The 23167-nt window shown below is 35.5% G+C and overlaps 4 protein-coding genes across 6 annotated transcripts; 3 read left to right on the top strand and 1 right to left on the bottom strand.

The window, feature by feature from the left end:
• The first annotated feature begins 2710 nt into the window (after nt 1–2710).
• On the top strand, nt 2711–11371 carry LOC115439977 (general transcription and DNA repair factor IIH helicase subunit XPB). Of its 2 annotated transcripts, none has more exons than XM_037438732.1 (16): nt 2711–2760; nt 4296–4439; nt 4531–4678; nt 4913–5053; nt 6152–6346; nt 6548–6696; nt 6927–7075; nt 7355–7521; nt 8049–8219; nt 8513–8733; nt 8830–9013; nt 9597–9750; nt 9844–10033; nt 10110–10252; nt 10343–10426; nt 10921–11371. In XM_037438732.1, exons 2-16 carry the CDS (start codon nt 4382–4384, stop codon nt 11101–11103), a joined length of 2337 nt encoding a protein of 778 aa, XP_037294629.1. In that variant the 5' UTR covers nt 2711–2760; nt 4296–4381; the 3' UTR covers nt 11104–11371. The 2 variants fall into 2 exon arrangements, with proteins under 2 accessions (XP_037294629.1, XP_030019941.1); XM_030164081.2 differs by having other exon boundaries at nt 2752–2991.
• Nucleotides 11372–11447: 76 nt separating this feature from the next.
• Nucleotides 11448–11790, top strand: LOC115439979 (chromosome transmission fidelity protein 8 homolog). The gene has a single exon (XM_030164083.2). It carries the CDS (start codon nt 11507–11509, stop codon nt 11762–11764), a length of 258 nt encoding a protein of 85 aa, XP_030019943.1. The 5' UTR covers nt 11448–11506; the 3' UTR covers nt 11765–11790.
• Nucleotides 11791–11985: 195 nt separating this feature from the next.
• Nucleotides 11986–22737, bottom strand: LOC115439976 (titin). 2 transcript variants are annotated; one of them, XM_037438731.1, is made up of 6 exons: nt 22617–22737; nt 20285–22447; nt 19832–20007; nt 18974–19208; nt 18651–18794; nt 11986–14529 (listed from the first exon to the last, which is right to left on the bottom strand). In XM_037438731.1, the coding sequence occupies exons 2-6, from the start codon at nt 22433–22435 to the stop codon at nt 14383–14385; spliced, it is 2853 nt and encodes a 950-aa protein (XP_037294628.1). In that variant the 5' UTR covers nt 22436–22447; nt 22617–22737; the 3' UTR covers nt 11986–14382. The 2 variants fall into 2 exon arrangements, with proteins under 2 accessions (XP_037294628.1, XP_030019940.1); XM_030164080.2 differs by having other exon boundaries at nt 20285–22450; nt 22617–22736.
• On the top strand, nt 16485–19398 carry LOC115439978. The gene is made up of 3 exons (XM_030164082.2): nt 16485–16673; nt 17508–17693; nt 18206–19398. Exons 1-3 carry the CDS (start codon nt 16578–16580, stop codon nt 18638–18640), a joined length of 717 nt encoding a protein of 238 aa, XP_030019942.1. The 5' UTR covers nt 16485–16577; the 3' UTR covers nt 18641–19398.
• Nucleotides 22738–23167: the final 430 nt, after the last annotated feature.

Here is a 23167-nt window from a genome sequence, read left to right as displayed (position 1 = left end):
ACACAACAAATATATGTATATATGACGGAATTGTTCCCATTAAAAAGCTCTAAAAATGATGATGTCTTCCTAGCCGGTTTCGGCCACGGCGACTGTAGAAACTGGACAGGTATATTTAACTTGAGCTAAGACTGGGCATCTTCTAGTCGCGCTTCGGCCCTTCGATGTGCTCTTACGTGACTTGTATAGCCAATTTTATTAACGAAAGTACGAGCGCAATTTGGGCACGTCAATAACCCGCCGACGTAATTATAATTAATGGACACCGATGGACGGATCTTTAGCTGGTCACGCTTCTTATCAATTTCCTTACGACGCTCAGTTTCGAAGGCGTCCACCTGTAGTTGTATGAGGCGTCTCCATTCGGTACGTCGCCCTGCTAGCGCCTCCCCATTCAGAGGGCTCTATATTGCATCTCTTCATATGTCTTTTCAGAACATCCTTATATCTCAAATACTGACCACCGCTTTTACGCTTTCCTTTCTGGAGTTCTGAAAAGAAGATGCGCTTCGCCACTCTCCCCTCAGACATCCGCGACACATGCCCACACCAGCGCAGCTGCCGCTTCATTAGATACTCCTCAATGCCCCCGATGTTCGCACGTCTTAGGATACTTGTATTCCTGACACGGTCAGACCACCGGATGTTCATAATATCTCGGAGACATTTAAGGTGAAATCTGTCAAGTGTGCGAATGTGTTTGCGATAGAGGATCCATGTCTCTGAAGAGTACAGGAGATTAGGCAGCACTATCAGCCTATAGACATTAATTTTGGTAGAAAGTTTCAGATCGTGCGAACGAAAAACTTTTGCGCGTAATCTACCGTAAGCCGCAGCAGCAGCTCCTATCCTACTGTTTATTTCAGCATCTAGGTCGCATTTGGATGTTATAGTGCTACCAAGGTATTTGAATTTTTCAACACAATCCAAACTATTTCCACCGATACATATACCAGGTTGCGGGTTACCTGAGGCATTAACGACCATGACTTCGGTTTTCTTAATGCTTATTTTAAGACCGAACCTAGTACATGCACTATCCAGGCTATCCATAAGTCTTTGAAGGCCCATGGGCGTTTCAGTCACGAAACACAGGTCATCAGCGTACATAATTTCTGCTATAGTGGCAACAGAGACTTTGGTCCTAGATCTAAGTCTGGACAAGTTAAAAAGGCCACCATCCATACGGAAGCGAATGCGGATTCCTTCAGACAGCTGCTGAATGGCTTCACGAACCACAACGGCGAAGTATAGTGAAAACAAGGTAGGCGCCAAAACGCAGCCCTGTTTAACACCGCAGGTGACAGAGAAAAACTCCGACTGCTCATCATTAACTGTCACGCAGCAAGCCATATCATCATGCAGTAGCCGTAACAGTCTCACAAACTTATCGGGACAGCCCAACTTGGTCATAATGATCCACAATGCTTCACGAGGAACGCTATCGAAAGCCTTTTCAAGATCCACAAAGCACAAGTACATTGGCCGATATTGTTCTCTGCTCTTCTCTACAAGTTGACGCACTGAGAAGATGGCTTCACATGTCCCTCTTCCGGGCCGAAATCCGAACTGAGTTTCAGGTAATATGCTCTCAGAGATAGGCGTGAGACGATTTAGCAGTATTCTTGCGAATACTTTGCCGGGTACTGAGAGAAGCGATATGCCCCTATAGGAGTTGCAGTCAGATCGCTCACCCTTGTTCTTATATAATGAACACATACGCGAAATCTTAAAGCATTTAGGAACCCGCTCTTCATCCCACATGCGCGCGAATAGCTTCCATAAGGAACTATGCAAATTATCCCCTCCATACTTTAAAACCTCCCCGCAAACACGGTCAACCCCAACTGCTTTTTTGTTCCGCTGTTGTTCAACAGCTCTTTTAACCTCATCCAACATAAGTGGATCTGCAAACTCGGCTCTAAAAATATATTTTAAAGAAAGAAAGTCCCCCGCCGCGCCGCATGTGTCTGCCTTTCTGAACGCAATGAATTCAGAAACTGCCCAACGGATTTCAGTGAAATTTGATATGGAGATAGTTTGACACAGGCTACTTTTTATCCCTATAATGGGAAAATATATAGCGGGACTTTTATCCCGGAATTTTTTTTCATGCGGGCGGATTCGCGAGAAAAAGCTCGTATATTATAAAGCTTTTTGGATAACTATGTTTATTAGGTATTGTTTACATTGGATGACTATATTTTTTTTAATTTACGCACAGCCATGGATACATGTCTTTTAGCCGGGATTACTATAGGGATGCCATGGCTGCCAGGTGAAGGGATTATTCCCCAAATTTGGGTGGATTTGAACTCCATAGGGGATATTTGGTAGAAATTATAATTAGGACATTTGGTAGAAATTATAACTATCTATAGTACATATTTAAAGTTTTTAGATTTATTACCAGTATTATAACGAGTAGCCGATAAATTGAAAAGTTAATAAAACGAAAATAATAATGCTTGATTAAATACGTTTCAAAGAAGTAAATATTGTAATGATATTAAATATAGAATACTTTCCAACGTCTACGCAAGTTCTCCGGAGATAGAAGTTTTGCTTGCCAGCGATCTTTTAAAATTTCGAAAAATTGTGTCGTCAAATTGTCCAATGTATAAATACTGGACGTCACTATTGACTATAACGTACAGCCCTAAATGACTACAACGTAAATTAATTCCTGACGAATTTTGAGCGAATTGGATCGCAATTCATCTGGCAACACTGTCGTGAACTGTCAAGTGTCTGCGAAATGTGAGTATATTATATGGAATGGAAATTGGAAATTGATTTCTGTGGACACTAGATACTGGAGTGCAAAGATATTCTTGTTGACAAAAAGAATTATAAAATATATACAAGTGTATGAAAATTTGAGTGATCCGTATTTCGTGCGTTTTGTATTATTTCGTATTGTTTATTATTCTATAAATGTTTATATCACAGAAATTAACAGGGTAGTAACATGCAAATATATGTAGAATGGTACGTACACATTAAAAATAAATAGTTTACTAAATGTTTTTTGGGTAGAGGTATAAAATAAATTGTTTTGCACCCTTCACTGAAAAACTTTGAATATTTAGTTTTCCTACTCTAGGTATTTCTTGCAATTATTGATATCTTCACTTTTCACAAAATTGTATACTTATTGAATTTTCATTTATTTTATTCATAAATGTGTATATAATATCTTGCTTATTTAAAGTTTATGGGAACTGGTGACTACCCACTATCATATGAGCCATCGGTTTAATTAGTTAGATAGTTTTGTTAAAACAACCTGAAAGATTTTTATTACTGGTATAAAGCAAAATTTAGACTTTCAAGTTTTCGCAGCATTATATTGTGCAGAACCTCCAAATGCTTTTACTCCAGGCAATAATTTTAAACACATGCAACTCTGCGGGAGTCTTGCCACCGCTAAAACTTGTGCAAGTCAGCTTATTGTTAAAATTGGTTGGGAAAGTCAACTTCTGCAAGTTTCAAATCTAAATAATGAATTAGTATTTATAGTGGAACAATGAAATACAGATAAGGTTTGTTTTATACAAGTATTCACCATTGCCGATGAACACCCACAGTTTTAGTGGAAATTATTGTGGGTATTTTGTTGATGGTAAACATCTTACAGTAATAAGCAAAAGAGGAAATGTAAAATTCTGCCTAATATTTACCTTTTGATGCTTTATGTTTTAATTGTTCATATTACTGTGCTACATAATTTTACATTCTAAGTGATATACTGTTTATTTTAATTCATCAACAAAAAATACTGAAAGATATTGCAACAATTGTGAAACTAATTTTATATTTTGATAATTTCAGTTTATTTTCTTTATAAATTAAATGTGGTACATTCTAAACAGTTTTATCACTCAGTTTTAACATTTTCAACAGAAAAGCCACATTGCTATTCATGTTTACTTGTTAAGTCATTCATAGAACTTAAATTCCTAGTTTGCATAGATGAAACAGTGAAAGTCATCATATTATATGTATTATCAACCCTTGCCATTGATAAAAAGTGATAAAATAAAATTAGTATTCAATTGTTTATTTATTTATTTAATGTGAGTTTATTTATTTGACTGAAAGTAAGTACTTGCATTTTCCCAAACATTGTTATATTGAATTATATGAAAATATTAATTTATAATAATTTCATAGTTTATTTGATAAAAAGCTAGAAAGTATAGATTACTATACTTTAAAAAACACTGACAAAAAATATATTCAAAAGGATTGGAGTAAGATTTTTCAATATAATATATTTTTTTTATTTTCAGATCATATAAAATAAAAAGAAAGACAATACGGGAATATAATAAAATTTGCATTAGTATTTATAAGATTAAGTTGACACTTCTCTAAAATGGGACCACCTAAGAAATTTAAAAAGTATGATTCAAAAACAGGCAGTGACAGATCAAGTATGTATAAGAATCATTATCAAAAAATAATATGAATTGTGCATCTGATAGAAAAGGGACAACAATTTATCCTAAATAATTATGTTTTAAGGCAAAAAGAAAAAAGTTGAAGAAGATATGACAATAGACTTGGTAGATGATGAGAACACAGAAAATGTCAATGTGCCCGGAGCGGCCATGCAAGATGCTGAGAAAAACGATCAGGTGCCTGAAGATGAATTTGGTGCCAAAGATTACAGGCATGTTTAACAATAATATACAGAGTTTATGCACTTTGGATAAACCCATGGGTGAAGTGTGTGTGTGTGTGAAGTCAATCCATTTGAATTGAATTTGAATTTGAAACCATTATGTACTGTTTGAAATTCACAGTACAATGACAATTCTATTAAATTCTGAATTCATAATTTTATTGAAATTAAACTAATTTTCATTCAATTAATTTAATTTTCATTTTCATAATTTTATTTCAGAAATCAAATGGCATTAAAGCCAGACAGCGCCAGTCGCCCTCTATGGGTTGCACCAAATGGCCACATATTCCTCGAGGCCTTCTCGCCTGTGTACAAACACGCACATGACTTTTTAATCGCCATATCAGAACCTGTGTGCCGGTTAGTAATTTAATTATACAGTTAATATTAAATAAGTAAAGGAGACGGGCGAAACTCCATAGAACCTTGGGCTTAGTGTTACAGAGATGATTTATGCATTATTTTATAGGAATAATAGAACCATTTCTAAATTAGAAAAAAAAATCTGTCTCTACAACGGAAGTAAAGAAATAATCGCTATAGAATACAGCGTAAAAAAACACTTTTCTGTGAATAACTTCGTATTTACCCGATAGCACAAGATGTTCACACCACCTAATCATTGTCCACTGGATTGCCGTGTTGACTAATGAGCAGCTGGCTTAAATAATAACCAGAATTGAAATTATCGCATGGAATGGACGAGGACCAATATAAAGGGTTAAGTATATCGCAAGATGAAACTACGTGTAAGTTGCAATTAACACAATGGTGTTGATGATTTATCGTTACTTTCCGAAATCCGGTAGAACAAGCAAAATCAGTCGAGCAAGCAAGAAATCAAAGTCCGTTGTTGAATAAGCGTGGGTAGTTCATTAAAACAGCAATCGTCTAAATATTCTCGAAAAGCCGTAGTCGTTAAAAAAAAAATATCAAACCAAAAACATTCACTTGCGCAGAAGTACAGAAAGCGAATAACAATAATATACATTAATAATAGACATATACATTAATTAAAGATATTCCCGATACAGGAAGTCAGTTACTTATTCATAATAAAAAATATTTTATTTTCCCATTGTAATACAATCTAATATTTTTTATTAGCAGATATAAAAATAGAAGAAGAATATTGATATATGTTTCATAAGTGTACTGTCAAGCCCAATTTCGCCCGTCTCCTTTTTTAAGGATTACTGAGTCTCAATTCGTAGACAAGTAAAGTAATATCATGTACAATACATTATACAAAAATGTTCTATTGCCAAACAGGCTTTTGTAAATAAACTAAAAAAAAATTTTGGAAATATCTTAACAGAAAATGTTGTCATCAAAAATACACCCATTTTTTATACTCTTACTATAAACTATTTTGTTTTAAATCTTTATTTTCCATTTATCGATCTGTCTTGTATAAGTTTAAATTAAGTTAACTTCTAAATATGTTATGCATTCCAGACCACAGCACATTCATGAATACAAACTAACAGCCTACAGTTTATACGCGGCCGTGTCAGTGGGTTTGCAGACTGGAGATATTATTGAGTATTTGCAGCGTCTGAGCAAATGTGCCGTACCTGCTGGCATTATTGAGTTTATACAATTGTGTACCCTGTCATATGGAAAAGTCAAACTTGTCCTGAAACATAATAGGTAAACATTGATTTAAATTACATAAGTCTTCAATTATTATTCCTGTAAGAATTTTTTATTTTGAATTATAGATTTATTGTTCTGTACTTCACTACTATCACTTTGTTTTCTTTCATTTTGTTTAGAAGCGGACTATACAAGCTCTTGTAGGCTTACAATGCTCCATCTTGCTTACATAGTTTTTTGTCATATTTACGTCAGGTATTTGGTAGAGAGCAAACATGTGGAAGTATTACAAAAGCTCCTACGCGACCCGGTGATACAGCAGTGTCGGCTGCGACGCGATGGCGATGATGACTTGTTGGCGTCTGCGTTGCCGAACAAACCGACCACGGCTGCAGCTAAACCTGGTAATTATTTTCTCGTCATATGCGATGGTGGTCAGCTGTCCCCGCTTTCCTCTTTTTTTGTCCTAATGCTGGGGAAAAAGTATGAAAATCGGAAATGATGTAGATTAATTTAGTAAATAATTACCAAAATGTATACATTCGTTTTCGACACATTCGCGGATTACATTCTACAGTATTTAAGTATTTGAACTAGACTTTATAGAATAATTAAAGTCACTATTACACATCAGGTGAAGAAAAACCGGCAGCGAATGGCGCGGTGCCTGATGACATCAGTCAGTTCTACCAACAACTAGACAAGGATGACGACGAAGACGAGGCCCCAGGAATAACAGCCAACACCGCCGTCGCCTTTGAAGTCGATCCAGATAAGATTGAGGTTTGGAAAATAGAAGTTTTCAACAAAATGCTTAGAAATACTTCTATGGCCGATTTTATCCATTAACTGGCTTCAGAGCGATATTTCAATTATAACTGATAACCAAAATAGACCAATCAACATAAAGTTTATTTGACGTATTTGCAAAAGAATTATTTTGTTTGATATAATCGTACCATTGATCTAAAATTAGGGATTATAATCACTTATTGAAATTGTCCGTTAGATTTTCTGTTACTAATTATAATAAGTATTTCTAATCGCCTCGCCTCTTGTCAGGTAATACAAAAGCGTTGCATTGAACTAGAGCATCCGTTGTTGGCCGAATACGACTTCCGAAACGATGCCATCAACCCAGACATAAACATCGATCTCAAACCTACCGCCGTGCTGCGTCCTTACCAAGAGAAAAGTCTTCGGAAAATGTTCGGAAACGGACGAGCCAGGTATTAGATTTGACTTCTTATCTTAGTAATATTATGAACGTGCATGTATGTGAAAATGTTGGGATGTTTGTTAGAATCAAACGCAACAACCGCTTAACGAATTTGGATAAAATTCGGCATATAGATAAACCATGTCCTGAATTAATAAATAGTCTGCTTTTTATGGCGATAATTTGCTCCGGTGGGAAATATTTAAATACAAACTATTTTCTTTCAGTAGGTGGCGTTAGTGTCGTATTGTTAGCACTATGGAAAAGTATTTTCCCAGGCGAATCCAAAAGCGACACCTAGTATTACATAACTATTTCCTATGCAATTATTACATAAGTAGCTGCAACGTCTTATTATTCTGGGTGGTGGATCACAACTGGTCTGCTCTTGTAATTTGTGTATTTACGTACTTATTCTAAAAAAATATATAGGGCAAAAATGTATGTCATTTTTTAAATTCACCCCTCTCCTTCCTCAACCATACCACGATCTAAAATACATTTGTTTGTGGCTAAGCGTAATGCTTGTTGGCACAGGTCTGGAGTGATCGTGCTGCCGTGTGGCGCGGGCAAGTCGCTGGTGGGCGTGACGGCGGTGTGCACGGTGCGCAAGCGCGCGCTGGTGCTGTGCAACTCCGGCGTCTCCGTCGAGCAGTGGAAGCAGCAGTTCAAGTGCTGGTCCACAGCCGACGACAGCTGCATATGCAGGTCACTAGCTCAGCACTTTTTAATAGACTATTTAATATTACGTGGTTTACTGACACATGTCAATCAAATCGTAGACTCGTTTTTGATTTTAGAGAATAGGCAAAGGATAGGATTCGTTGAGCCGTTCCATTTGTGAAACTACACTTGCAAAATTATTACAATAAAATTTAATATTGAAACTTGTGCTATTATAGAAAACTAATTCTAATAACGTAAAACGATTGGGCCACTTCCAATATTATTTGTCTATTAATGAAATAATAAAAGTGTGTGAATGTTACACCTCATTATAGATTCACATCTGAAGCCAAAGACAAACCCATGGGCGCCGGTATACTCATAACGACGTACTCTATGATTACGCATGGACAGCGACGCTCGTGGGAGGCGGAGCAAACCATGAAGTGGCTGCAGGCCCAAGAGTGGGGGTTGGTGGTGTTGGACGAAGTGCACACAATCCCTGCTAAGATGTTCCGTAGAGTGCTCACCATCGTACATTCCCATGCTAAGCTGGGTACGCATTTCTGGATCACTTATACTATTATAATATTCTTAGAGTTCGTATTTCATCACAAAATATAAGTTTATAATATATAGATCCTATTTTTAGGACTAACTGCAACGCTTTTGCGTGAAGACGACAAGATTGCTGATCTGAACTTCCTCATTGGTCCGAAGTTGTACGAAGCGAACTGGCTGGAGCTGCAGGCGGCGGGCTACATCGCGCGCGTGCAGTGTGCCGAGGTGTGGTGTCCCATGACCCCGGAGTTTTACCGCGAGTATCTCATACAGAAGTGAGTTACTTACTTTGTGTATTTGGCTCGGTGAATCATTATGTTAGACTAGATTTTGCTCGCGTCTCCGCCCGCGTAAAGATGCTTTTCCGTAATTAAAGTTCGGCTATATATTTTCCCGGTATAGCCGACAGGCAGGCAGGCAAGGCAGACAGATGCGTCGGGGCACTAAGTTTCAGAACATACTTATTAAAAGTTTTTAAGAAGAACAATTCCGTCATACTTTATTTTTGCGTAACTTTAACCGTTTATGCAGCACAGACAACGGAAGTTCTCAGAAAAAAATCCCTGTTTTTACATTTCTCATTGGTGCTCCGCTCCTATTGGTATATGTAATACAGCCTATAGCCTTCTCCCATATATGGGCTATCTAACACTAAAATATTTTTTCAATTAAAACCAGTACTTAGCTCCTGAGATTAACGCAATCAAACAAACAAACTATTCATGCTTTATGAATAATTTAGATGTAGGTTACTATATCTTTAAGTTTTCTTTTATCTAACCTGTAAATATATTTTTAAAATAAAATTTAATATCAGCCCTACTAGACTAATTTTTATGAATATTTTTTTATTCTCAGAATAAACAAGAAAATGCTGCTATATGTTATGAATCCGTCGAAGTTCCGAGCGTGTCAGTTCCTGGTGCGCTATCACGAGCGACGCGGCGATAAAACTATAGTCTTCTCGGACAACGTATTTGCGTTGCGGCACTACGCAGTCAAAATGAATAAAGTAATTAAATTTGTGAATAGATACCTAATTAACGAACTGTTTATTTTATGAAAGCTTTGAAATTTATGATTCACTTTTATTTTTTTGTTATAGCCATATATTTATGGGCCAACGTCACAAAGTGAAAGGATTCAAATTCTTCAGAACTTTAAATTCAATCCAAAAGTCAACACGATATTTGTCAGTAAAGTCGCCGACACAAGTTTCGATTTGCCAGAAGCAAATGTTCTCATACAAATTTCATCTCACGGTGGTTCGAGACGTCAAGAGGCACAACGTTTAGGTAAAAAAATATTTTTTAAACATTCCATATATTTAATTAGATTTAGACATATTATATAATGAATTGTATTTTTCAGGACGTATTTTGAGAGCAAAAAAAGGAGCATTGGCCGAAGAATATAACGCATTCTTTTATACTCTTGTGTCACAGGACACTTTAGAAATGGCCTACAGTCGAAAAAGACAAAGATTTCTTGTCAATCAAGGTTACAGTTATAAGGTAAATAAAAATTATAATAATATGAACAATGTTTGTAGGTAGGTGATGTGTATAAAACAATATAATATCTATTACTTGCTCATATTTTAGGTCATTACTGAACTGAAAGGAATGGATCAGGAACCAGATTTACTTTACGGAACTCGAGAGGAACAAGGCACTCTTCTCTCGCAGGTCTGTACAATACATTATTGTGCCAAAAATAAAAGTATTTTGTTAGGTGTTGACATCAATTTTTTTTTTCTGTTGTTGCCATCTTTGCGTGCGGCAAATAACCCGCTGTCACATAAGAAATTGCGAGTTCTGCTCATCACCGACGTAACGATTTGTGTCGTCTCTAAATAGTTTGGTCGGCTCTGTTTGGAACTGTAGTCTCAGAATTTCGATACTGGGGCCTTATTCTCTATCCCGCACGTTATTTTGACAATGCGTAACAAGCACGTAACACAACGCATCATGTTTAGGACTATAGAAATTTTGCTTACAGAATATCATTCCACGCACATTTCTCTAAGATAACATGACACGGCCGCGTTACGCGTTTACACTATCATACAGAATAAGGGCCCAGATCTAAAACATGGCATATAATAGCATTACGTAAGGACTACGTGCAATATACATCCATAAATATGATCCATAGACTATAGAGTGCGTTGTCGCGGCAGGTGCTGGCGGCGTCGGAGACGGAGTGCGAGGAGGAGCGCGAGGGGGGCGTGGGGGGCGCGGGCGTGTCGCGCCGCGCAGGCGCTCTCTCCTCGCTGGCCGGCGCCGACGACGGCCTCTACCTCGAGCACCGCCGCTCGCAACAACACAACAAGCATCCACTCTTCAAGAAGTTCCGATACTAGCCGACGACGCCACACGCCCCAAATCTCACGATTCCTGACCACCTTGCCAATGAACATCTTCTCTATTATACAGCTTCGTTCGCAATTGTTTTTTTTTAAATGGACACCACTGGAAATGAAAATCTCTTGGACCGACCAATCAATCACAATGGAATGGCTGCGGGATTGTTACGGAATTATAATCGATACAAAATAAAATCCTACGTCTGATCATATTATAGCTGAATATTTTCTGATTGATGAGAATAATAAATGAAACATTTTGGAATTATCTTTCATTTCTACTTCCCTTGATAAGAATATATCGTGATGCAAGTGCGAAGAGTGCGTTTGTTACAGTGAGAGGGATGGCGAGGGGAAAGTGCCGGAGTGGGCGACGGTGGAGCTGCAGGGCCTCGTGCAGATGAAGGGGGAGGGCCCCGACGAGGCCACGGTGGTCGGCGACGTGCACTACTACAGTAAGAACCGACACCCGGTGCTCGTGCTCGGACACCACGTGCTCAATGGCAAGGAACAAAAACTGGAACAGCCCATGGCAGTACTAGAGAAGATTGTTGTAGGAAATGAGACCAAATACAAAGTGAAAGCTATCGTTAAGAAGAAACTTTTATTCAAGTCTAGACCTAAGCCCATCATTTCCAATGTTGCGGAAAGAGTATGAAATTCATTAAATTTGTTACATTATCAGCCTGTGTTTAATTAAAAAAAAAACAAATACCTCAAAAAAAAACAAATATTCTTATTCAATGTTTCTACGGTTATCCATCGTAATAGATTTTGTTTATATCTACACGCTGTCTAGAACCTTGCGTTTTCATTCGTAGCAAAAGCTGAAGACTACAGTATAGGTAGTGTTGTAGAAGGTTTAAATAAAATACTAAGTACCTCTTAGTCTGTATTCTTATTAATTATATTAACATTGAGTTATAATTTTCTTTCAAATTACACAAAGTAAAATGAATTACACAATGTACAATGTAATGTAAAAATAAACACTAAATGACATCACGTGCCCATGTATGAAATTTGCATATTTACATGTAGATATAATTTTTTTCAAGAAATATTCCCCACACAATAAATAAAAAAAGAATCAATATATTCCTGAAGGGAGATTGGGTATTATTACACTGACATACAGTTATTAGAATAATGAATAAATATTACATTATGTTATATTTAGACCAGTATTCGTAATGACATTAAGATTTGACAACATTCAAAACGGATTCACATCTTGCATGCACGCATTTTAACGACTAATAAAAAAGTTGTATGGATCCTAGATAATTAAAATTAAAGATTCTCATAAGCTTAAGGTTAAGTGGACAATGAACCAGTTTGGTAAACTATTAGTATTGTATAAATGCCTGTTGATGAATATTCCACACGCGACCTCATCAATATATTGTTAAATGCGTGCACACATATGCATGTACCATAACCTAAGGAGCAGCTCATTGATCTAATACAAATGTTACATATATTCACTTTTAACTAACATCGTTTCGGCAGCTAATAAAAAATATTAAATAATTCTCAATATTTATTTTTCCCTGTTGTAATATAAATAGTTAATGGAAAGTGAGAGACTTTTAGTCGACACAATCTTTAACACAAACATACACGCTGCCGCGCTTCGGCCAAGCCATTCAATTCAATTTAATATTCAACTCTAAATATAAACAATTTAACAGAATCTGAACAATTTCTTCAAAAACACCTAGATTCAGTCTCGGAGTAAAAAGTATAACCACCTTTGTTACCGACATTCCCTATGTTGTTTTATATAAGCACCATAACTTTGCATTTAAAAGAGCCAGCAATATTTTTTTACTTTAAGCCAATTCACACAGTGTGGCAATATGGTGCGGTGACGCATCGCCTAAATGTTTTCGCTCGCATTTTTACATACAAATCTGCGAAAAAACATGTGGCGTGTTATATCAATTATCACATCTCTCAACGTATCGCAAATGGTAAGTCGCTTACACTTAGCCGTTACGTTACGTGAAGATTACGCTTTACCAACAACGCGAAGTAAAACTTCACTTGGCACTTCTAGGTGTAGTTTACATTTTAGATATGTTTTATTTTACACAAACCGAGTTCATAAGGTATTACCGATACATCTCTTTATTTCGCTTCAACGAATTTTTTTTTCTTTTATGTAAGCATTTTAGTGTGATGTTATCGCTACCTGTTAAAATGCAGAATTGTATTTTTTAAGAAAAAAATACGTTTGAACTCGGCTTAAAACATGAAATTAATTAAATCGACAAATTCATAAGGAACAATATTGATCGAAGTGTTTAATTAGAGGCTTAGGCGTATTTCGAAGGGATTTTTTCCATAAATCAAAAAATATCTTATTCTGAAAGGCACTATAATTTAAACAATTAAAAATACTTTATTATAACTATTCATATAACCCCTATAACTTAAAGGAAAGTATATCAATACTAAAATTATTATGATATAAGTAATATAATAATAGAATAGGATTACCAGAGAAAAAAAGAGATGCAAGACATCAGAAAAGGAATGAATGTTATGCGCCCACGACAATCTATCCATACATTAAAATGTTCTTTCTTTAACATAGTGTCATAATAGCACGAAAAGTATTTAATATTTTAATTATTACATTGTAAAACGTGCTAAAATTTTCGAACACCATAAACTTCAAACTTTGGCTGAAATAAGAATAACTAAATTACTCTATATTATAAAATTAAACTCATTAACGCTAAAACAAAAGCATAAACAATTTCATTTATAACATATTAATATATTCACTTTATCTACATCGAACGTCATCTGACGCCATACGGTACAATTCACGACTGCGTGTACCTCCGCACATATACCAAAACATTAGTATTCATTAAATAAATCCAGCTCTTTTTGTAATTTCTACGCAACTACTAGTATGTATAACAAAACAGACAACATCGTTAAATCCTACCACGTCTATAGTCAGTCTATCAAACTAAACAAATAAATTTTTCCTACTCAGAAAATAATAAACTGATTATTTTTATCGGTCACCAAAAGTTTAACGCACCCAACATTAACTAACGTCAAGTTCGACACATTACAATAAAAGTCGATTAGTCATTGGATAAAATACACTAAAAATAAATTCATAAAACTAATTCTTATAAATTCCAGGAATTTACGAATTTAGTGTTGTGTTAAATCTATAGTGAAATGTATGAGGTTGTGCCGCTGACATAAAGTCAGTTTTGTGTTAAATCAACATTTAAAAAATATGTTTTAAGTGGTTTCGTAGGCAGCACGTATTAATTCTTGTCCTTCAGGCGACACCCAATACTGAACCAGCAAATCCCTTTCCTTTTCTAAGGTCGTACCAAGACGTTCGCTTTTTTGGAAATTCAACAGCTGCTTCTTCAAAATAATGTTCTGAAACAAATCACATTACAAATTTATTCTGCAAACATGTCATGAGCTAAATAAAAACCATTGGCTCTCAAAATTCATTGGTAGAAAAAATTTCTGGGGCGGACCCCTCAAAATGATTTGACGCCAGATATATATCATTGCCATGCTCTAGTCTATACCTACCTATATACTCTATACCAGCTATACTCTAAGTGTGTTCCGCGGAACCCTAGGGTTCCGTGATACCTCTGTCGGGGTTCCGCAAGAATTTAGAAAAAAAAATCAAAACACCTCTATCTGGTCGCTCCGCGGCCGCGCGGAGACAAAACGCTATGAACGTTATTTATTTATTTATTTGTATTTGTAGAAACATGTGTTACAATAGCTGGTACAATATCTCATAAGTTTGGTATCAACAATTTTATACTTGTACAACCCGTTCGCTCTAAGTTTGCCGGTCTGTGGAATGCGCGTACCCTCCCCCCCACGTGACAACAAAACTTATAATGTGTCATAGTTTTACCCAAATATGTACGTACACAATTTTTATTGGTACAATTAAATAAAAAATATTTTTATATTATGTTTTGCTGACGCTACTTTTTGAACATCATACCTATCGCCAGCGGCAAACTTAAAACGAGCGGGTAGTATACTTGTGAGCGCGCGTATAAAAACAATTGGACCTACTTATGCAAACAGGAACCAATACACACATGTGCCAAAATCGAGTTAAGTATGTAGAGAGCTTTCAAAATGTACCTTCTATCCTCTCTGTAAAGATCAAAATGATATGACAATTTTTACTGAACAAACCGTTTTCAACACAAGTTTACCAACCCACATAACACTAGTTGTTCAATAAACTAACAAGATCCAAGCCCCATGGTAACCGGAAAATCTAAAAAATCTACGAAATTGTTTTTGTTTTTTACAAAGAACCATCCCATAAGACTCACATGATTTTTACGTCAAGCTTGACGGAAATGCAAATATAGAAGACGATCTGGAAGGTTTTTCGGGTCAGTCTGATTTTGAAGTAGAATAATATTTAGATTAAGTAATTTTTGATATTCCACAAATTTTTTACAATATTGTAAATATTTTTCGTCCAAAATAACAAACAATTGTCTTGTATACAAAAATTGGACAAAAACAGCTTTTTCTCAAAACTATCATTGTGTGGGTTGATTCCCTTTTGCGTAAGTAGGTCCAATTGTTTTATTGTAGGGTTCCATCAAGTATTTTGCTTCCCAAAAGGGTTCCGTCATTCAAAAAGTTTGAGAACCACTGCTCTATACTACTTATATTATAAAACTGAATATTGTTTGAACGTGCTAATCTCAGGAACTATTGGTTCGAATGGAAAAAAACTTTTATTGCTGGACAGCCCCTTTATTGTGGAAGGTAATACGTCTTACGCGTAACATCACGCTATAACAAATAAGAGCGGAACATCAATGAAAAATGTTGCAAAAACGGGAAAATGTATATATTTTGAGACTTCCTTTGCGTGCGCTAAATAAACGGTTCAAGTTACACAACACATAGTTTGCATTACTTTATCCGACGGAATTGATCCCCTTAAAAAGTTTAAAAAAAATATTTTATACTAAGTCCCCCTCCTCTAAACCCTATAAACCCATAAAATTTGGTATGGAGATAGTTTAAGACCCTGGGAAATACATATTCTACTTTCTATCCCGGGAATAATAAAATAAATAATTGAAAAACAGAGTCAACAAATTATTTTGGATAATATGTAACTAACGAGAATTAGTGGTTAATAGGGCATATATTGGGCAATACACGAAACACCAACACTCGAAAAAATACTCCGTATTTTAAGGATAATCCGAAATGTAAAAATGTTTGAATCCATCGAAAACGACATCCCACATTTTATTTTAATCTCGCTACATGTTCCAATGAAATGTCCTAATAATAACAAAACAATCTTGCATTAATAGAACACAGTATACGTGAATACAAGGGTTATCTTATCGATATACTACAAGGTTACGACCCAATGCTGAGATTTACTAAGAAAATTATGTTTCACAAACGCAATGTGGATGTCCAATGTATTGTTTCTTTTGGCACCATACATCCTCGTGTTGACCGGCCACGGCGCTGAAGAAACGGACTTATACTATTATGGACTGGTAAGCAATTTACTATAATTTTAAGACTAATTAAATTCGATCTCTGCGCGAATCTCAATTTTATAACATACTATGAATTAATATCATTATTCTTTTATCAACTTCATATAATATGTACCTATCTAAAAACATTTTTCTTATATAGTACAAATATATCTATGTGGTAACAGGAACAACATAAACTATCTTACGTCATTTTTGGTTTTCTTCTAGAATGTCTCCAATGACTTCCAGAATACCTCATCACAATTATTTTTAGCACGCTAATATAAAATTAATTATATTTACGCCTTGAAAATTATATTTCTCAAGATACGAGGGTAAGATAGTATCTGCACGATATCTATACTGTATACTATTATATAAAGCAGAAGAATTTGTTTGAAAGCGCGAATCACAGGAACTTACTCTTTAGAATTGAAATATTATTTTAATGTCGGATAGCCCAATTATCGTGGAAGGCTTTCGGCTATATAAAATTACGCTATAACTAATAGGAGTGGTGCATCAACAAAAAATGTTGCAAATAGCAAATTAGGATTCAAACACAATGGTGGCTATAATGTTACCTACATGTGCCGATGTGCGCTAGTACAATCGAATCGACTACGTATTATATTACTTAGGTTCAATTTATATTTATATTATATTTTTTTTACATCTGAACGCATTAATTACATGTTGAAATGTTTATAAGACAACATAACTTTCTATTAAGTATATCGATTAGTTTACCCATTTCAACTATGAGATTTGTTGATACCTGTTCGTAACTATGTTAATCTATGGTCGAGGCATCTAAATCATTTCTCCTATAATATTAACATTGTATAGGAAGAAAGCGAGCGCAGTTTGCCGCGCTGCTCGGCGCAGCAGGCATGCGCGGCCGTGCTGCAGCGCTACTGGCGGCCGCGCGCGCTCGTGCGCCTGTGCCGCTGCGCGCGCCGCACGCGCTGCGACACGCCCGCGCCCGCGCCCGCCGCAAGGCTCATCGCACTCAACAATCGCACCCACTTACAGGTAATATTTAACGTCTAATTTAGAAGGCCTCATGAGCATGTTTTCCAGACCCGAACTATGATGTTGGAAACATAAAACATGCATAATGCTGTTACGTTTTCATCCTCTTTCAACTTAATGAATTTTGGTGAAATTAATATGGTACCAGTATATGTATACCGTATTTAGAAAATCATTAAATTCTTTAATTATAATTAGTGTAAAAAATTCGACGGTCCCTACGTAAAGTATCGAATCTGCAAAATTGCATTTTGGAGATGCAATACTTTACGTAGGGTTTGTGAAATACATATCGCTTGTTAAGTGTTAATTACCATGGCGATAAGCACTTCCATCCTTATTGTCTTAAATAAATGCAGTTAATTTTAATAAGGACCGTTTAAATATCGACAGTCCCTACACAAAGTATTGAACCTGCAAATTTTGCAGGTTCAATACTATACGTAGGGACCGCCGAATTGTTGGTGGCCCAACAAATAAAAAAATAATTAAACAAAGCTACTCTATTTCAGTTTTGTGAACCTGTTACCGACTGGCGAATGTGCACCTTTAATGAAAAACCCCTCTCCATTATCACATCTTCCAACCATATGAATCCTGATGAGCTTGAAGAGCAGCATCATAGGAACATACAGCTAACACCACCCACAATAACATTGAATTGTCGTTGTCACGACCCCAATTATTGGAAATTAAATAGCAGTTCTGGAGACACACATATTTACCAATGCGCATCATTGCCGCTTTGTAACACTAATGAATTTTGCGGAAATGTGAGCTTCCATCTCTATGCCTTATATCAATCATGTGTGTGCCCTAAACATCATATTTGCGTGCATAATGGTGGTGTTCCAAAAATGCATATTGATGAATTGTTATACAATGGAAATGGGTGGGAAGCTTACTGTCAAAGAGTGGAAAAAGACTACAGTTATGAAGACTACTGATAACACTCACTTGCATTGGTTGAATAGCCATGTCTTTGGCGATATTGCGGAGTTGTTCTTGAAAACGTTCTGGCCACAAAGTACGGCTGACGAGGCCATACCGCAGAGCATCAGAAGCAGATAGTCTATGGCCAAACACCATTAAATCGCTCAGCTGTAATCAGAAAAAATAATCCTTACAAAATAATACCTAGCTTTAGGTTTTATAACGAATATTTACTTTCAGTCCATTGCATAATAAGCCTCAATACTCCAATATTTATATATTTTTTTTAAATAAGGTAAATATATCAAGCAAAAAACTCTTTAAAATTTTAGTGTCATAAAACTTACCAATGATTTTGACATTTGGTTACTTGAAGCAATAAGTACAGATAAACCAGGTACAAGTGGACCATGCCTTGAATGCTCAGTTGAGAACTTGTTGGCATCTAGTACAAAACTTGCACTTTCTGAAGCCAATGTGACATCACTCATGGCAAGCAAAGCCAGGCCCAAACTTGAGCAACTTGAACCTACTCCCATACACAACAGCTTACAATGTTGATCCATTGTCAATAGTAAAGATCTGAAAATAATATATATATATTTTTAATTAATATTTAGGTACATCGTATTTTATACTCTAGATAAATTAAAATTAATTAAAGTCCTAATAACTATTAAAATGTTAATATACTCAATTTATAATCGCTGTCATTTTCAATGTTTTGTATTTTTTAACCTTTACAAATATTTTTAAAACACTTTTTACCATTTATTATTTTTCTCTATCCTGAGCATATATTAGACTTTGAATTAAATATTATTATTCAATATTAGTAGGTTTCTCATATGTAAGAGTCCGCCTGGATAAGTACCACCGCAATATAGATTACTGCCACCAAGCAGCAGTGTGTAGTTACTGTTGTGTTTTGGTTTAAAGAACATTGTAGCCAGTGTAACTACTGGACACAATAAGACCCAACATCTCATGTCTCAGGTTAGCAAGGACAATGCAATACCAAACAATACTTTGTAATTCAGGTTGTTGGATGGTTTCTACTGTTCATGGGCAGTCAGATTGTTTACCATCAGGAGAATGGCAAGCCTGTCTTGTCATTCAAAACATTAAAAAAATATGTTTATAGTGAAATTAAATACAAATTATATGCATAATGTACTGGAAGATATACGACATTAATATCTCACCTGATAGAATCTGCAAGTTCAAAAGCATATTTTGACCTGGCTTCCGAATCATTTATTAGTAAAGATCTCAAATCTAAACCAGAACATATGACGCCGCAGTCAGACGTTAACAATGTGACAGACACATCATCCCTTGAATTTATATACAATAAAGCTCTATCCAGTTCTTTTATTACCTAGAAAATAAAACACTTTACTTATTTACAAAAAATCGACACAGATGCGCTAGATGCTTTACATTTCTAATTCATAAGACCTTAATTTACAATCAGAATACAAATTAACAAAAAGGTTTTAATTTTACTGTTATTGATAGGATAACACATCCAAGTATTAAGTGCCACTATGGTTCACATATTATGTTTATCATAATTTGACATTAATTATCTTTTAAATAAATATTTTTCAGGTATAAAATCCTAATAGCATTACATCATTACATGTCTTACTCACCTCTATGTTATAATTGGACCCTGATTTTTTAATACATATTTCACCTAACCTATTATCAATATTAATTGATAAATATTTGTATTCATTTACACCCTCATGTTTTGTTAGCCTTTCATTTGATTTTGAAACCTTTCTTTGTTTTGGCTTTTCATGCGTTGTAGTCTCTTGTTTTCTTTTATTTAAAACTAATGATAATTTTGAGTTTAATTTTTCTTTTATTGATAAACAATCACTCTTATTTATTAATTTTTTGGGAGTACCAGTATTTTCTGTCACAAATGTGTCAGTAACAGACACATTTGCATTAGTGTCACACTCTGTGTTAGTTTGATCTTGGTTTTCAGGTACTTGCTGTGATGTTCGGGCACTATTGTTAACAGCACCAGACTCTCCATCACTTAAACGGCGTGGGCTCATGCAGGAACTGGAATATGAACTTGATGAGTGACGACGATAAATAATGGAGTCATCAGCACTGTGTGCTTCAAAGTCTTCAGACACCGATGGTGATTTAACTGAACTACCTAATGATGGCCTCTGTTTACCTCCAGCGATTTTTCGTGGTTCCCCATCCTCATACTTTGAATCTTTTTTCCTCTCTCTAAATTTCATTTCTTTTGAATCTGGTATTGAGCGTTGAAGATTTTTAATAATCTCAGCTTTAGTTCTCATATTTTTTTTGCCTTTATCAGCTTCTGGCGTTAGTTGATATATCATGTTCACAGCACCCTCATCCATTAATAACTTGTCAACTTCAGTTAATCGTTTGCTATTTTTAGGGGGTGGCTTCTTCCATTGCAGTTTTGCCATAGGAGACCTAGCTTTAGGCTGTTGATTAGCCTGATCACTTTTTATTTTTTTTATTGGCAGATGGTCTTTGCTCTGTGGTGATTCTTTGTTTTTGGTTGCCGATTTGCCCTTGGTAAATGTGTCTGGATTATCAGGGTCAAATATTACTTTTTTCTTTATTATTCTACCTAATCTACGTTGTGGTAAGCCTTCATCACCACTTTTACTTTGATTTGGGGTTTGTTTATCACTTGTTGCTGAGTCAAGCGATGAACGTACTGATCTTTCATCCTGTCTGCCAAGATTTTCTTGTGCTTTTACAAGATCATTAGAACTTTTCAATAGTCTCTCACTATCCTCAATGATATTTTTGGACTGATCTACTTCTGCAGGCTCATCATCTTCCCATTCTTTGACTAACTCAGTTACAATGTTCTCTTCTAGTTTACGTTCTGTCTCTTTCCTATGTAATATTTGTTTTTTCTCATATTTCCTTTTCTTTGTACTCTTCAGGCGTGAGAGTTGCTGCAAAGCTAGTTGTTGCTGTAAAGCTAGTGATGGTTCTGATGGCTTAGAACCTGCAATAACTTCTTTTCTTACTATTTTGCTAGGATGAACTTCTTCCACATTATTACCTTCTAAAATGTCCAGCAACTCTTCCTTATTAAAAACCTCTTGTTTTTTTTCACAGTTATTGTTTTCAACATTTTCATTTGTGTCAGATGAGCGAAGCATCTCACTTAGTTCCATATTCTGCCCTAATTCATTCAACAGGTTAGTGTCATTGTCACTGACTACATTTTGAATTTCTTCCTCTTTATTTTCATTCATTTCATCTATATTTGTTTCCACTACAATTTCAGTCTTAAATGAGGGCCTATCATTTGTGGACTCAACTATACCATCTATTTCTATTATTGATTCCTCTATTTCAGGTTCGTCTATAACAACACTCTCCTCTATGTGTTCAATAATATACTCAGGTTTCACACTTTTAATATTAGAATCATTTCCAGTTTCCTCATCCAAACTTTCGGATGTCACCTCATTCTTTACACTTTCTGCTTCGGGAATGTCACCTGTGTCAACTGTTTCAGAAGGAGACTCAACAACATTTTCCTCCAGACTATCATGTGTTGTCTCAGCAACAACCTCAATATCGGGCGCAGTGGTTTCGTTTGCCGGTACGACGGCATCAGCAACTTTATCAGTGTTAATTGACTCCACGACGCCGTTCGATTTGTGACATACATCCGATTCCATCGTCGCCACACTGTTTTCCACAGTTCCTTCATACACAATATTGTTCTTCATACCGCCTACAGGTAGATTAACAACTGGAGGTTTTTCAACATCTTCCATTTCAGATATTTGCTGCTAAAACAATCAAAATAAAAGTTGAACTTATTTGCACTTAGAATAACCTACATTTGATAAACGAAATATGACCATGATAATACATTTAATGCTTTTAATTAAGACTTATTCGTTTCCTTTTCGGATATAAATAATACAGCTTATTATGATAAAGCATTACAGTTACCTATATTATAAAAATATATATGATTTAATCAATGAAGCCAAGCCAAGCTTTTTCGCGTTCGCGTAGCTTGCTTTCGTCCATTACAAATTTACAACACAGTAGAGATGGCCCGTAATTGATGGTTCAACTCGGATTAAAATCATTATATTTAGTCGATTAATGGTTAATTATTACCAAACAAAATGTTAACCTAATAAATAGTGGAATGGACGAACATTTAAGTGTTCTTATAATTTTAGTGGTTTTAAAAATTAGCAGACGCCGATTGTATTTAAATAAATTACATGAAATTTGATACTAGTTTTATCTGTATGTGTCTGCATCATGTTGTATCATTTAGAGAATCGAATATTACTTAATACCCATTCTAAGTAAGTGTATTTATGGTAATACCTGTTCCATCAAAAATATTCTGGCATTTATAACTATGGATATTTATGTGATCAAAGTATATTTATTATATTAAGCAAAAATCACTGCGATCCGACACACCATAATAAGTTTCTTTTACGTCTGTATTATAAGCTGCGTACACTTGCAGGGGCCCGGCA

The sequence above is a fragment of the Manduca sexta genome, chromosome 15 (assembly GCF_014839805.1).
Source record: "Manduca sexta isolate Smith_Timp_Sample1 chromosome 15, JHU_Msex_v1.0, whole genome shotgun sequence".
In the NCBI taxonomy this organism is placed as follows: Eukaryota; Metazoa; Arthropoda; class Insecta; order Lepidoptera; family Sphingidae; genus Manduca; species Manduca sexta.
The sequence above is the reverse complement of the archived record's forward strand: the minus strand, read 5'-3'. Positions and strand labels throughout refer to the sequence as shown.

Bases quoted from the DNA above. Each gene is read 5' to 3' on its own strand.
- LOC115439977 (XM_037438732.1), top strand. From the start codon at position 4,382: ATGGGACCACCTAAGAAATTTAAAAAGTATGATTCAAAAACAGGCAGT. The intron at 5,054-6,151 runs GTTAGTAATTTA...TATGCATTCCAG, and splicing joins ATATCAGAACCTGTGTGCCG to ACCACAGCACATTCATGAAT. The intron at 7,076-7,354 runs GTTTGGAAAATA...GCCTCTTGTCAG, and splicing joins TCGATCCAGATAAGATTGAG to GTAATACAAAAGCGTTGCAT.
- LOC115439979 (XM_030164083.2), top strand. From the start codon at position 11,507: ATGAAGGGGGAGGGCCCCGACGAGGCCACGGTGGTCGGCGACGTGCAC.
- LOC115439978 (XM_030164082.2), top strand. From the start codon at position 16,578: ATGTGGATGTCCAATGTATTGTTTCTTTTGGCACCATACATCCTCGTG. The intron at 16,674-17,507 runs GTAAGCAATTTA...AACATTGTATAG, and splicing joins ACTTATACTATTATGGACTG to GAAGAAAGCGAGCGCAGTTT. The intron at 17,694-18,205 runs GTAATATTTAAC...ACTCTATTTCAG, and splicing joins ACAATCGCACCCACTTACAG to TTTTGTGAACCTGTTACCGA.
- LOC115439976 (XM_037438731.1), bottom strand. From the start codon at position 22,435: ATGGAAGATGTTGAAAAACCTCCAGTTGTTAATCTACCTGTAGGCGGT. The intron at 19,209-19,831 runs GTGAGATATTAA...TATTATTTTCAG, and splicing joins GAACTTGCAGATTCTATCAG to ATCTTTACTATTGACAATGG. The intron at 14,530-18,650 runs GTGAGTGTTATC...GATTTGTTTCAG, and splicing joins TGGCTATTCAACCAATGCAA to AACATTATTTTGAAGAAGCA.